The following is a 15,496-nucleotide window of genomic DNA, read 5'->3' as shown; positions in this document are numbered from 1 at the left end:
TGGCCCTTCTGACAGCTGTGAGGTGATACCTCATTGTAGTTTTGATTTGCATTTCTCTAATGATTAGGGATGGTGGGCATCGTCCTGGACTTTTCTGCTCACCGAGGATGGCGGGTGGTGGCAGTGGTAATAACACGCAGAGTGCCTGCTTATGTACCTATCAGCTCTGCTAGGCTTGAGGTCAAGGATGAGCCTTGTTCATGGTTACGTTTCTAGCTCTGGCACTGTGTCAGGCACACATCAGGCAAGCAATAAATACGCAGGGAATGAAGGAATCAATTTGCAGTTGTCTTATGTGAGAGAGAGGGTGGTACCGTGAAGAGGGCCCTTTGGAAGCAACAGAGCTGGGTGGCAACTGTAGTTCCGCCACTTAAATACATACGACTTTTGATCAAGTTTATCTTTTGCATTTAAAAAATGATAACGTTTGTGATTAAAAAAGATAATATTTGGGGACTTCCCTGGTGGTCCAGTGGTTAAGACTCTGCACTTCCATTGCAGAGGGCGTGGGTTCGATCCCTTGTTAGGGAACTAAGAGCCCGCATGCCAGCGCAGCACGGCCAAAACAAAACAAACCAAACCAACAAAAAACCCGGAAAACATCTGTCAAGCACCTAGCACAACACCAGGTGCATGGAGGGTGTTTGTAAACGTCTCTCTCCCTTCCTCAGGCTGCCTGCACCCTCGTATCCTCCCACGAGGCTCACGAGGTGTAGATGGGGCACAGTTGGGGTGATCCCTATTTGAAGAGAAGGCTGAGATTCCCCCGTACCTTTCTGATTTCAGCTTATTCCTGGAAGTATGTGGGCGCGGTGCAAACAGAACCAGGGAGCAAGCTGGCAGCTGGTGAGAAGCAGCAGGGCTACCCTGGCCACAGATACCAGCAACCAGTGAGCACAGAGAGGTGCGTGTGCACGTGTACATGTGTGTCTGTGGCTCTGAGAAGCCCCCTGGTCCCCAGCTGCCCCCCACACCCCTTACACTGCCTACCTTCAAGAGTACCGGATAGAATCATGGCTTCCAACCAGAGCAATGGGAAATCATCTGAATTACACTTTTCAGGACTTAGCAACCTACCTCTGGGCAGAGAGGGCGGAGGGGGCAGAGTTAAGCTGTGCTTATCATCTGCTCAGGTAACTGTGGAGGCAGACCTGGGCACAGCCCGTCCCAGGCCTTGCTGCACTCCCCTGCACAGGAGGCCAGGTAATGGGGTTTGCTAAGATTCTATTATAGTTGCCTAGGAAATGAGTTCCCAGCAGACAGGCTTCCAGGAGGTGTGTGTGGACAACAGCAAGGACTTGCAAATGAGGGAGATAAAGCTGCCTAAATGAGGGAGATAAAGCTGCCTACAGGGAGTGGCACATCACGGATGCGGGCAGAGAGGGGCAGAGTCATCTTGAGAGCTGGGGGGCCCCCAGGGCCAGCAAAATTGGGTGGTTCCTGAATTGATGGCATTAACACATCCAGAGGGAGAAGCTGTCAGGCAGGGAGGGGCAGGAAGGAAAGAGAAGCTAAGAATGAGCTTTTGGGGCATGTTAATAAAAGAAAAAGCTGTCGTTGACTGCGCCCGGCTCTGTGCCAGGGACTCTACAGGCAGCATCTCATGTCCTTCTCAACATCCTCATTCATTCCTATCTAATTACCCCACTGCCCCTTTGCCGTTAGCAATCACGGCTGAACATCCAGCGGTGCTTTCTATGTGCTGCCCCGGGTCAGCTGTGAGCTGGAGGTTAACTGGAGGGGCCATTAAGAGCTTTGCAGTTCAGAGGGCAGCTCTGGGACAGCCTGCCCAGATTCAGGCCCTACCTGGACACTCACCTGCTCGTACTCTCCAGCAAGTTACATCTTTGTGCCACTGTTTTATCCTCCCTGAGACGGGGATATATTAGGACTTGGGCTGTGGGGTTTTGTACGAATTAAATGGATTATCTCATGCAGAGCTTAAGACAGTTCTTCCACGCATAGAGTGCACTTGATAACTACGACCTGTGAGGATGATCATGGCCATCATGATGATGGTAGAGATCAGCCCATCAGGCGTTTGGATCAATAAACAGGTTAAGCACAACAGCAAACAAATGGCTGGAGAGGGTGTGGAGAAAGGGGAACCCCCCCCGCCATTGTTGGTGGGAATGTAAATTGGTGCAGCCACTATGGAGAACAGTATGCAGGTTCCTCAAAAAACTGAAAATAGAACTACCATACGACCCAGCAATCCCACTCCTGGGCCTATACCCAGAGAAAACCATAATTCAAAAAGAGTCATGTACCACAATGCTCATTGCAGCGCTATTTACAATAGCCAGGACATGGAAGCAACCTAAGTGTCCACAGACAGATGAATGGATAAAGAAGATGTGGCACATATATACAATGGAATATTACTCAGCCATAAAAAGAATGAAATAATGCCATTTGCAGCAACGTGCATGGACTGACTTAGAGATGATCACACTAAGTGAAGTAAGCCAGAGAAAGACAATTACCATATGATATCCCTTATATGTGGAATCTAAAGTATGCCACAAATGAACTTATGTACAAAACAGAAACTCACAGACACAGAGAGCAGACTTGTGGTTGCCAAGGGGGCAAGGGGATATGGAGGGAGGGAGTGGGAGTTTGGGGTTAGAAGATGCAAATTATTATATACAGGATGGATAAACAACAAGGTCCTACTGTATAGCGCAGGGAACTATATTCAATATCCTGTGATAAACCAAAATGGAAAAAAATATAAAAATGTAAATATATATGTATAATTGAATCACTTTGCTGTACAGGAGAAATTAACACAACATTGTAAATCAACTATACTTCAATAAAACAAACAAATATTATAAAAGCAGTAAGCACAGAACGCCTTTGGATAAGCCAGGATAAGCAAGATGTCTGCTTAGTGATGCTGTGCCTGTGGGCATGTTATTTCACCCAGGCATCCTCATCTGTTAAATGAACTGTAATGAAGTTAAATGACAAAATACATGCGAAAGTGCTTGCAACAGCACTTGGCCTGTAGTACGTGCTCAATAAATGTTAAATGTTGCAGTAGAAACAAAATGACGAATGTACACAAGGGAACGCCACCTGGTAATGTCCCTCATCGAGCAGCCAGTCGGCCTCGCCTGGCGCCACCTGTCCCTGGCCTTGTTCACATTTCTGTCCTTCATTCAACCAGTGTTTACAAAGCCGCCATCATGTGCCAGGGGACACGTGATGGGGGAGGGCGGTTAGCTGTCATCCTGCAGAGAACACAATAAAACTGGAATCTGTCACTCCTGTACACTCTCAGGATATAGTCTCAACCAACGTGGCACGTTTGTCCCCTCAAAAGCGAGGCAACATTTGCAAAGCAAAGCACAGAGGTTTAAAGCTTCAAGCACTGAACAAAGATGAGGATTCTGCTGGGTTAGAGAAAGAGGCGAGAAACCTGCCCCAGTCTCGTGGATGTGGGACGTCCCAGCAGACAGAGCTGTCTAGGCCTCTACCATTCTGGAACATTCCTTGAACATGCCAAGATATTTCATGCCTTTATACCTATTAGTCCTTAAAGCCTGAACTGAGCTATCACCTATTTTCGAGGCCTTCCCAGCCCACCCAGGCTGGGTCGTCATCTTGTGAGTCTGACCTTCCGTATCTTTTATCTCTGTACCTGTATTGATAATGACAAGAGCAACAGCAGGGCGTGCAGCTGGAGTGCCCCCTAGAATGCAACCCCATGAGGGCAGGAGCTCGGGCTGTGCTGTGCACCGTGAAAGCCCCAGTGCCTAGAACACAGCCTGGTCATGGCAGATGCACAGTGTATATCTGTGGAATGTAGAACATACCAGGCATGTGCTAGGTGCTTTCCAGTACTATTCCATTTAACCTTCCCAGAACCTTAAGAGTGAAGAAAGAATAGGATCCTCACTTCATAGGTGCAGAGTTTGAGGGTTAAGTACCTTTCCCAAGGTCCAGTAAAGGCTGAGTGAGGAGCGCTCAGTGTTAAGATGCAGGTCGAGCGAATCCAGAGACAGCACTGTCACAATGCAGCACACTGTCTGGCACATAGTAGGTGCTCACTCAATAGTTTTTGGAGTGAATGAGCACGAGTATATAGTTTCTCATTTCATTAAAAAAAAAAAAAAAAGATGGTTACATGAAGTTACCAGGCTGTACTGAAGGCGGCAGTTCGCAACAGTGGGGGTATGGGCGGGGGCCTGGCAAAGACGTTCAGTTCTGAGCGTCAAAGCACAGAAAATTAACTTCTGTTGAACACCTACTGGACCCCCGCAAGAAGCTATTACTAGCCCCTTTACTAACTGAGGAAGCAGAGGACTGGGGAGACGAAATAAGCAACCCCGAGTCACATCCTTGACAAGCACGGTAGGACCTGCAGGCAAAGGCCGGTCTGCGTGACTTCTGCCACGCCTGCTGAATTTCACTTGACATTTCTGAAATCAGGAGTGAACGCTGCACATCTCCACCCTCATTTTTTTTTTTTTTTTTTTTTCTTTTTCAGTACGCGGGCTTCTCACTGTTGTGGCCTCTCCCGCTGCGGAACACAGGCTCCGGACGCGTAGGCTCAGCGGCCATGGCTCATGGGCCCAGCTGCTCCGCGGCATGTGGGATCTTCCCGGACCGGGGCACGAACTCATGTCCCCTGCATCGGCAGGTGGACTCCCAACCACTGCGCCACCAGGGAAGCCCTCCACCCTCATTTCTTAGAAGACACAGGTGAAGGGGTGGGAGTGATATTTTAGTGAAACTCTGCAGCTATGCCCATGCATGTAACCGATTTCATTATTTTCCAGTTGATCTGTTTGTTTTTGCTATGATAATAGCTGGTTGCTAAGCAACTGCTCAGGGAGCTATGATGCTGAACCTTTTTTGGTAACCTAGTAGGCTCCCCAAAAGGGGTGATATGGGTGTGTTTGGGGGTCTAATCAAAGGGCTGCCAACCAGCCTGCTCCGGTATCCTGAGTTTTGAGAGGGATCTAGCCCCTTCCGTTAATGAGCAGGCTATTGTAGAGGGGTGGCCACCTTCCTCCTCTGGCACTAAGATTTAACCTCTCCGGGGCCTCTGTTTGGTCACCTGTAATAACACTTACCTCACACAGAAGAAATTTTTCCTTAAGCTAATGGCAAGTCAGTATGGTTATCTTCACATGAAAAGGACAGTGTACGCTTACTTGGGACTTCTGATAGAATCGTATTCCTTACCAGTTCTCAAAATTCTAGTTCCTAGAAATGATCAAGGTCAGAGGTCATACCGACAAGGGATTAATCTCCAAAATTTACAAACAGCTCATGCAGCTCTATATCAAAAAAACAAACAACCCAATCAAAAAATGGGCAGAAGGTCTAAATAGACATTTCTCCAAAGAAGATATACAGATGGCCAAAAAGCACATAAGAAGATGCTTAACATCACCAATTATCAGAGAAATGCAAATCAAAACTACAATGAGTTAGCACCTCATAACGGTCAGAATGGCCATCATCAAAAAGTCTACAAACAATAAATGCTGGAGACGGTGTGGAGAAGGGAACCCTCTTGCACTGTTGGTGGGAATGTAAGCCACTATGGAGAACAGGATGGAGGTTCCTTAAAAAACTAAAAATAGAACTACCACATGATCTGGCAGTCCCACTCCTGGGCGGGGCATATATCTGGAGAAAACCATAGTCCGAAAGGATACATGCACCTCAGTTTTCACTGCAGCACTATTTACAATAGTCAAGACATGGAAGCAACCTAAATGTCCATCGACAGGAATGGATAAAGATGTGGTACATGTATACAATGGAATATTACTCAGTCATAAAAAAGAATGAAATAATGCCATTTGCAGCAACATGGATGGACCTAGAGATGATCACACTACATGAAATAAGCCATGACAAATACCATTTAAGCTAAGACAAATACCATATGTTATCACTTATATGTGGAATCTAATGAAAAAAAGAGATACAAATGAACTTATTTACAAAAGAGAAGCAGACTTACAGACATCAAAAACAAACTTATGGTTACCAAAGGGGAAAGGTGGGGGAGGGAGGATAAATCAGGAGCTTGGGATGAACACACACACTACTATGACCAACAGGGACCTACTGTATAGCACTGGCAACTCTACCCAATATTCTGTGATAACCTATATGAGAAAAGAATCTAAAAAAGAATGAATATATGTATATGTATAACTGAATCACTTTGCTGTACACCAGAAAGTAACACAACATTATAAATCAACTATACTCCAATAAAATTTTTTTAAAAAAGGTCAGAGGTCACAAACTGGTGGTCTGTGGGGATGAGAAGGTTCTATTCATCCTGAAGACATGTTTGGTCTGACTCAACAGTGTTTACACTTTTTAAAAAATTAGTTGTCAACACTAAAAATTAAAACATGAAAATACAGATTTCTAGCTCCTCTTGAAAAATATAAAGAAACAGGTTGAAAAAACCAGAATTGTTGGAAGTCACACAGTTTTTTACGGCACAGAGTGCGAGCTGGAACCAGGGTCGCAGCAGGTGCCTGTCCACCATGACACTCAGAGTCAATGCCATGATATCCTGCTTAGTCCGGGAAGGACGTGGGTACAGCAGACCAAGAGGGGCCAGCACGAGACACAGGCCAAAGCAGGCAGGACTTGCAGGTACAGGCTTTTGAAAAGGAAGCCTCAGGTGACAACATTTGAAAGAGGTTCCCTGTCTTGCTTCCAAAGCCCAGCCACCTTTGCAGACAGTTACTGATTTCAGCTGCAGAATCTCTCTCTGGTCCATCTACCTGTCTCTGCAGCTACTTCTGATCCCTTTGCTAGGCCTCCAACATCTCTCACCAGAATGAACGCAAGAGTCCCCTAACTTATCTCCTCTGGCCCTACTGACTGTGATCCTTCCCTGAGGCAACAAGAGTGATCCTCCTTAAATGCACGCCTAATCATGCCATTCTCTCAGGGATCTTCCATTACCCACCCCCCCACCCCCCGCCGCATAAAGCCCAAACTCCTTAGCGTATTTTATGAGAAGTCCTGAGGGACACACCCTTGGCTTACACTTCTGGCCACATCATCTCTTGCTGTTCTCCCCATCAGGGCTCTGGCCACCTGCCTCTCCAGAATGGCTCTCTCTCTCTACCTGGAACATCGTCCCCTCTCCTGGCAAACTCCAGCTCAGCCTCAGGCCTCCATTTAGATCTAACCTCTTCAGGACATCTTTTCCTATACTGCCTCCCCCCCAGATGAGGCTGAAAACCCTGGGAGAGGACACACCCATCACAGTACCTAAGGAGTCTGCGTCTTTGCTCAACTGTCATGCCTGTTGGTCTAAACCTCTGGGATTCACAGATCCTATCTGTGTAGTTCACAGATAGGGGGGCCCCTAAGGCGCCTCGTAAATGGTTACTCACTAAACGAATGGACACTATGGATGGAGAAGAAAGAATCCGGAAAGTCCCACTATCTTTTCACTCTAGACGGAAGTCGCTTTGCTTCTCTGGTCTGTTCTCACGTGTGCAGTAAAAAAACACTGGACAAGATCAGTTATTCTCAACTCAGGGTCTCTGGACTCCCATAGGGCCTGTGAAGAAAGGAATGGGGTTTCAGGGGCAATCTGCAATATTTCCAAATGCGTGAGGGGAACCACATACCTTCTGGTGAGGAGGTGGCTAAAGGCCAACTCAAACTTCAGGTGACTGTGTAGTAAGGAAATGTTAACTAATGGGCAATGCCAGTTATCTCACATTGGGTAAGGTCATGATTAGCAGTTACTGACGTCTTTGATCAACAAAACATAGGAAGACGACATAAAACGCAGTCTGTTCACGTGTAATGTTTTTCAAATCACGAGGCCCACGAGACAAAATTATATAGTCTTTGGATGGGGGAGCAGAGACCACAGACTTTTAAGATGGGGCCAGTTCACCTTCAACTAGCTGGAAGGAAGTCTCTGCGGGTGCTCCCGCAGAAGAGTCCCAGAAGGTGGGCTGTGGTCCAATAGCGAAGCCTCTCTCTTGCTGGGGGAAGGCAGCCCTCACCCCTACCGTCTGTTCCCTTGAAAGCCCCGCCCCGACACACCCAGAGCCTGTCATCACCCTGCAAGCTGCAGAGGTTTCACAATTCACAAGAATCAGGGGCTGAAAGTGCTGTCTGGCCACACGGGGGCGCCCTCACTCCACACACTGGTATCCCAAGGCCCAGCTGGAGCTGGAAGACAGCTCTATTCCTGGCGTCCCTGCAGGGTCAGGAGTTAGGGTTCACAGAGCTCCCTACCACAGCCAATGCTTTTTGGGAAGACACCTCTCATCCTCCCTGACTGAGGGTTATGTTGACTCGGGGTCACTCACCTGTTGTTGTTGTTGTTTTTAAACATCTTTATTGTAGTCTAATTGCTTTACAATGGTGTGTTAGTTTCTGCTTTACAACAAAGTGAAGCAGCTGTACGTATACGTATATCCCCATATCCCCTCCCTCTTGCGTCTCCCTCCCACCCTCCCTATCCCACCCCTCTAGGTGGTCACAAATCACCGAGCTGATCTCCCTGTGCTATGCGGCTGCTTCCCACTAGCTATCTATTTTACGTTTGGTAGTGTATATATGTCCATGCCACTCTCTCACTTTGTCCCAGCTTACCCTTGCGCCTCCCCGTGTCCTCAAGTCCATTCTCTAACGTCTGCGTCTTCATTCCTGTCCTGCCCCTAGGTTCATAAGAATCGTTTTTGTTTTTGTTTTTTTAGATTCCATATATATGCGTTAGCATACGGTATTTGTTTTTCTCTTTCTGACTTACTTTGTATGATAGACTCTAGGTCCATCCACCTCACTACAAATAACTCAATTTCGTTTCTTTTTAGGGCTAATATTCCATTGTATATATGAGCCACATGTTTATCCATTCATCTGTCAGTGGACACTTAGTTTGCTTCCGTGTCCTGGCTACTGTAAATACAGCTGCAAGGAACATTGTGGTGCATGACTCTTTGCATTACGGTTTTCTCATCACCTGTTGTTCTTAATAAAGACAGTCTGGAAGGGACTCCACCTGCTCAGAGGGGAGAGATTGATGCTATGGCATCCCAAGATAACCCTGGAAGGAAACCTGACTCAGACAGTGGACAGAGAACAGTCTGCCTTCCCTTGACCTAGAGAGCAGGGCAGGGGGGGAGCTCGTACCACATCCATGCTCTGGCTTTAGTACCAAAGGTTTGAAGACTCTTGTGGGAGCTCTTTTGAGAGTGAGACAGACAGAGACAGGCACGCGCGTGCGCGCGTGCGCACACACACACACACACACACACACACACACACACGGAGGGAAGTGGGGGAGGGCAAGAGACCAGGAGAGAGAGAATTCAGACCCTGCTCTGTTTGGGACAGTCATAGACCCCAGAGCAGCCAGACAAGTATGAAGCAGGGCAGGCTGCAGACCTGGGGTCCCACAGATACTGGTTCAAATCCCGGAGCCGCCTAGGTGCACCTGAGCAGGTTACTTTGCTTCTCTGAGCCTCACCGTTCACCACAATAAAAGGGAGGGGGTAACCATGCCTGCCTTTTGGGCTTGAAGCGTGGCTCCAGCAGGACAATTAACATATGCAAACCACCCCTCATGGTACCTGGATCAGGAAGGTACTCACTTGGCAGCAGAGATAACTCATGTTGACAAACGACAGTGCTAAAGGATTAAAACGAATTTTGACCATTTACATCTTGTGACTTTAGTTTGCTCACGTGGGGACTTCTGGCCTACGTGAATTCCATAGTCCCTTCCAGTTCAGATGGTCTGTTATTCCATAATAAACGCAACAAGCTGAGAGCTCTCCCCAGCTGCTGGACGCCTGCCTGCCCCCCCCCCCCATGGGGAGAGCTGGATGCAGTCACAGAGAGTCAGGCCGGCTGACCCCAGCTCCCACTTTAGTGTGAGCTCCCCATCTCGCTCCCGGTCTCCCGCTGGGAACATAAAGAATGATAATAGTACCCGTGGCAGGGACTCCACAAGGGGAGGAAATGAAATCCCACTTGCCATGCGTTCAGAACAGTGCCTGACACTCAGCGAGCGCTTCACTAAATGTTCGCCATCACCACCGCTTTGATTTGTTTTCCAGAAAAGGCAGTGATCTTTCTAGAATGTTTAGATGAAGGCTGTCTGATCCAAAATTGCAAGAGGAATGATATGTTTTCATAAAAGCTATAGGAAGAGCATTAGACTGGGAGACAGGAGATGCTTCCTGGACCAAGCTCTGCCATAAACATTTCATGAGGCCACCTGGGGTTCTAGTCTGATCATCGTAAAAATACAGACACTTGTAGCCTAACTGCCCCTCCAAACCCGGCAGTCAGGGGCCATTTATCTATGGGTGGACTTGGGCAGGTGCTCTCCCCTTCTGGGTCTTGGCTGACCCATTGACAGAGGGAACACTGGACTAGACGACGATCCTAAGGGGGGTTTTGGCCCCAGCACTGCCCGCGCCTGAGCCCCACGGGTCCTCACCTGAGGTACTCATAGAGTCCGTACATGGGCAGGAAGTCGATGTCGGACAGGAACATGTAGGGCGTGCCCACGTGCTTCATGGCCACGTTGCGCAGCAGGTTCACGGGGTAGAACTGGCCCTCCTTGTACACGATGTGGTAGGCCACGTTGTGGCGGCCCATGAGCACCTCCGAGCCCTGTGCGTAGCGGAGGAACTGCTGGGCCTCGGCGTCCGACAGGTAGAGGGCCAGGCTGATGGGCCCCTCCCAGTGCTTGCAGATGGCCTCGAGCATCTGGAGCCTGCAAGAGACGGGACACCTGACCCATCCGCGCATGCGCGGGCCTCATCTGCATCTACAGGTGTCATCTGCGTATCCGCGCGCATCGTCCTGTCCGCTAGCCTGGGGCTGGGGAACTCCATCTCCATCCACAGTTGGTCAGTCAGCTCCAAATCCAAACCCCTGCTCTAAATGTTAATCACTGTGTGATGGAGGCCAATAACCAAACCTCAGTTCCTTTATCTGTAAAATGGGCACAATACCACTCACCTTTTTGTGTCTAGTGTTTGAATGCTTCCACCCAGAGGGGTGATATGGAGAGAGTCACATCCCACTATACTAAGCTTTTTCTTTTCAGACTCCTCTTTTCAACAGTGGGTGGGAAAAAATACAGTAAATGATGTAAAGATCCCTTTCCAGCTTAAAACTCCTATACCTTTCCTTCTCCCTCAGCAAAGGTGTACAGCAGCCCTCCCACTCTCCTGAAGCAGGGACCAGCCATAGGAGATTTAGACAAACTGAGTTACAAGGAGCATTAAAACAACCAGTAAAAACAAGAGTAATAATAACCACAATCACTGACTCATTACTATGCACCAGACAGTTCCCAGAATTCTCCCCCAAGCCCTGTGCCCCATCTGTCATTTCCCCCATTTTCCTGATGAAGGAATTGAGGCTCTAGATGTCCAGTCAGCTTTGGTTCTTGGACTTGCACCAAATGTGTGTGGCTAGCTTTCTGGATAGGACTTTGAAGACAGTGAGAAGATAATACTCTTGGGTGTCTGGCAAAGGCAAGGAAAAAAAAAACATATGAATGTTGGGGACAAAAGTGAGCCTGCGGTGACGGCGTCTTCATTTTTCAGAGCACTTATTGCTCCAGGGCACCAGGCAATTTTGCAAGCCTACCCGAGAGGCGCTGAGCCAGAGAGAGTGAGGGTGGGGTGGGAACAGAGCCCAGAGAAAAAAACGAAAGATGCTCCCAACCAAGAGGGTTCTGCAAAAATGTCTGAGGAGAAATCTATAAAAATGTCCCCTCCCCCCACCGCCCAGAAGCATTAGACGTGCCTGGTACATAAAATCTATGGTTAAGAAACAGCAAAAGCCTATTTCAATTTTCCCTACCCAGCAAGAGGTGCATAATCAAGTAGGCTCCTGGTCAGAATGGCCACTTCATTCGGACAATTGCCAGGAAATAGATTCCATGCATTTCCATGCTTCTAAACAAAAGAAAATGCGCACACCTATCTTGTGTCAATGGCTTTCCTGATGGGCTTTCAGTTTCCTCTCAGTTAATTCTGTGAACTGGTATTTCCTGGATTTGCTTCCTCTTTCACTAAGGAGGATTAAGATATTCATCAGGGTAAAATGCCCCCCATTTCTCATACTTTATAGCACTTGTTAATCAAACTGACCCCGGCCAGTTTTGAAAGAGGCACTGCATTCTCCACAATGCCTGATTTCACTGAAATCTGTGTTCGGCCTCTGCTACAAGGGCCCTGGTTTCTGCTGGGCTCTTGAGAATCTGGGAGTTTGAATTACCCCACCTGCACCTCAGTTGCACTGTCTGCAAAATGGGAGGACTCTGCACTTGGATGGGAGCGATGTTTGTACCAATCCTTGAAGATTTGGGGAGTACAGGGCAAGGATAATTTCTACTATGTGGACGTCAGCGTTAAAGGGAGTGGATGCGGGAGGCACGTCTGACCGAGTGTGAAGAGAGACCAGCTTCTGCTGTGGATTCTCCCCCTGACCTGGGGTTTTGGACTCTGTGTCCGAGTTTTCTGAGCAGGGAGCAAGCCCTGCCTGGTCCAGCCCCATCTTCCCACCTCTGACAAGTTTAGAGTGAAAACAGAGACACAAAATACTTAGGGTTCTCAGGAGAAAGGGGCTGCTGGTGTGACAAACATCATATCCATGCAGACTCTACAGGAAATGTTGCCAGATGTTCCAAAGAAACTCACTGAGTGAAAACGAATCATGGCGCCATCGCTTCTGTCTCTCTGCCACTAGCTCCAGTCTCTCTTTTCCCTTAAAACCAAGCTCTCTGCCAGGACCCGAACAACAGTCAAACAGACAAACTGAGCGAGGTTCATCGTAATGATGATGATACATCAAGTGTGATCACGATACAATAAGTCTTTACCATGTATCTGTTGCTCACAGCGTGCCAACACATTTTGGCTGTTGTCCAAAATGTAAATGTAAATTTGTAACGTTTACAGTAATGCTATAAACATAGTGGAGATTCTCAATCACTGTTTTACAGGTGAGGAAGCTCCAGGAGGTGAAATGACTTCTTTCAAGTCACACAGCTACAAAGTGGAGGGGCTGGATTCGCACCCAGGTCTGACCCCAGTGCCAGGGATCCAGACCACTGCTCAACACGAACTGGCTTTTGGCTGAGAAAGAGGTCCCCAGATATCTTCCCATCACCTGTTTCCCCAAACAGGAATGTGTTCCGACCTTGGTGTCAGCTTCCCTCTAGTCCTTCCTCCTTCTCCTTGGTCTCTCTTGGAGTCCAAGATCCCCCAGTCTCTCCATCCTTCTCCTGGTTGTTTCTCTCCACACCTATTCCCTAAGGTCTGTCCCTGTGCAGTTCCTGTTGAGTTCTGCGCCGAGTCTATCTTTGGTGTCTTAATGTAGGAAGACAAAGGCTCTGGCACAGCAAGGACCTGGGCCCACGGAGAGTGTTTCAAGAGACAAAGATTAATTCAAAAAATGGGTAATTCCTACCCGTTTGGAAAGAATCTTTGAGATTTTTAGTCTGATTATAACATTGTTATGATGAAAGGCCTCAGCCTCAGAGAGGAGCACGACCTGCTGAAGAGGACACCGTGTACGAGAGGAACGGCTGACGCGAGGACCCCCTGTCCCATGCTCTCTCCCCTCCCCCACAGAGCCCGCCATTGCTTCATGCCGGGAAGAGGACGGCAAAGGCTCAGGAACGGCCAGAGATATTGTCTGCAAGACCTAGAAAGCAGCAGGGCTTCCCCCAGGGAGGCCTACTGAGACAGGAAGCCCCAGACAGTCTGTGTAGGTGAAAGGGAGCAGGCAGGGAGATGGCTGATTCTAAACCTAAAAGACCAGGGTTGGAAGGAATTCTAGAATGTCAGTTGGCCAAACAGCCTGGGCAGGTGGCCACTCAGTCTCTGCTGGAATGGGGAACCCACTCCCTACAAGGCAGACAACTCCAATCTGGTACACAGGGCAAGGCAGGCTGCAGGGTACAGAGGGCAACTGTGGGTTCTGGGCTCAGGCAGAACTGGGTTTGAACTCTGACCTGTGTCAGTATCTCTGGGCAAGTGACAATAGTTCTTTGAGCTTCCACTTCCACATATGCATAGAGGGGATAATAATACCTTTGTCGACGACAAAATGGCTACAAATTCCTCTCCCGCTATCCATCTACACCTTTTGGTAATACCCTCTGCCACACTGATTCTGGGCTGGCCATGGGACATGCTTTGGGCCATGGGGCATTGGCAACATGACACAGGCAGGGGCGCTGAAAAGGGCTTGTGTGGTGGGGCTTGCCCGGAGCTGCTCTCGGAACCTTGCGAGCGCCGCTGTGGGAACAGCCTGCTTACTCATGACTCTCAAGTGTCTGTCACAGGGCTGGATGTGCAGCAGCACTCGTACATGACAGCTGTGATTTCCTCCTCACGTTCAACTCCTCCCTTTGGAACACGTGGTCCTCCAGCAAATATCCTGTGAGTATGTGCAATGTGCAGGCATTGTCCCCAGAATGAACGAGAAAGACAAGGTTCCTGCACTTCTGGAGAGAAGAAAGAAACCAAGGTAAGTTCAGAGTGAACTGAGTGTCAGAGGGGCAACAGAACAGGAAACAGGATAAAGAGGGACGGTGAGGGCAGGCCTGCAGGAGAGGTCAGTGTGAGCCCCGGATAACGAGAAGGACTGCCCTTGAGAAAGCCTGGGTGGAAAGCTTTCCAAGAAGAGGGAAGAGCCCTTGGGATACAGAGCTTAGCACGCTCAAGAAAGAAGAAACAGGACCAGTGTGGATGGCACATAGGCAAGTGCGGGGCAGAAGGAGAGGCTTTGGGGGCTGGGCAGGTGCCGGGTCATATGGGGCCTTCAAGGTCACGGTGGACAGCTCTAATACTGTTCTCAAGGCACTGAGAAAGCATGATTGACCAGATTAAGATCGCCCTGGCTGTTGCGTGGGGAAAGGAGTAACTTTCACTCTCTAGAACGATGCTTTCCCAGCTTCAGCTGGCTCAGGATCACCTGGGAGGCTTATTACAACCCAGATCCCTGGGACCCACTGTAGAGATTCCTGTTCGGCAGGCCTGGGATGGGGTCCGTGCATCTGTGTTCTAACAAACTCCCAGAAGATGCTGTGCTGCCGGCGGAGGGATGGGACCTACAGGATGGGACCCCAGCTCACGTTCCCTTTCCCCTGCTTGCAGAAAACAGAGAGAAGGCCCGTCAGCCACACGATTCCCTGGAACTGTAGCTGGTACTTCAAGGACTTCATCCAAGGAGCAGGAAACCGAGCAAGCGTCTCCCGGCCAGGTGGCCGGGATGCTGCGATCAGGATGCCTCCTAGCCAGCCCGCTTTGTCCTTTCAACCATTCTCGTCCGCTGCTGGGATGGGAGGGAAGCTTCCTGAGCGAGCGCCTGTGTGAGGAGCAGCCCTCCCAGCTCCACAGCTGCAGCAGGCAACGTTCATTCTTTCTGAACGGAATTCTACAGGGAGCTGGGCACGGGAGCCTGCACGCTGCCTCCCCTAATTCGTTGTGGCACT

General features: G+C 48.9%; 1 protein-coding gene across 1 annotated transcript in view; it reads right to left on the bottom strand.

Moving 5' to 3' along the window:
• LARGE1 (LARGE xylosyl- and glucuronyltransferase 1) overlaps positions 1–15,496 on the bottom strand; it is a 587,346-nt gene that overhangs the window by 27,276 nt on the left and 544,574 nt on the right. The window contains 1 exon segment of the mRNA XM_060305895.1: positions 10,475–10,753. Coding sequence (XP_060161878.1) covers positions 10,475–10,753 — 279 coding nt within the window.

This window comes from Globicephala melas, chromosome 10, assembly GCF_963455315.2.
Source record: "Globicephala melas chromosome 10, mGloMel1.2, whole genome shotgun sequence".
In the NCBI taxonomy this organism is placed as follows: Eukaryota; Metazoa; Chordata; class Mammalia; order Artiodactyla; family Delphinidae; genus Globicephala; species Globicephala melas.
The sequence above is the reverse complement of the archived record's forward strand: the minus strand, read 5'-3'. Positions and strand labels throughout refer to the sequence as shown.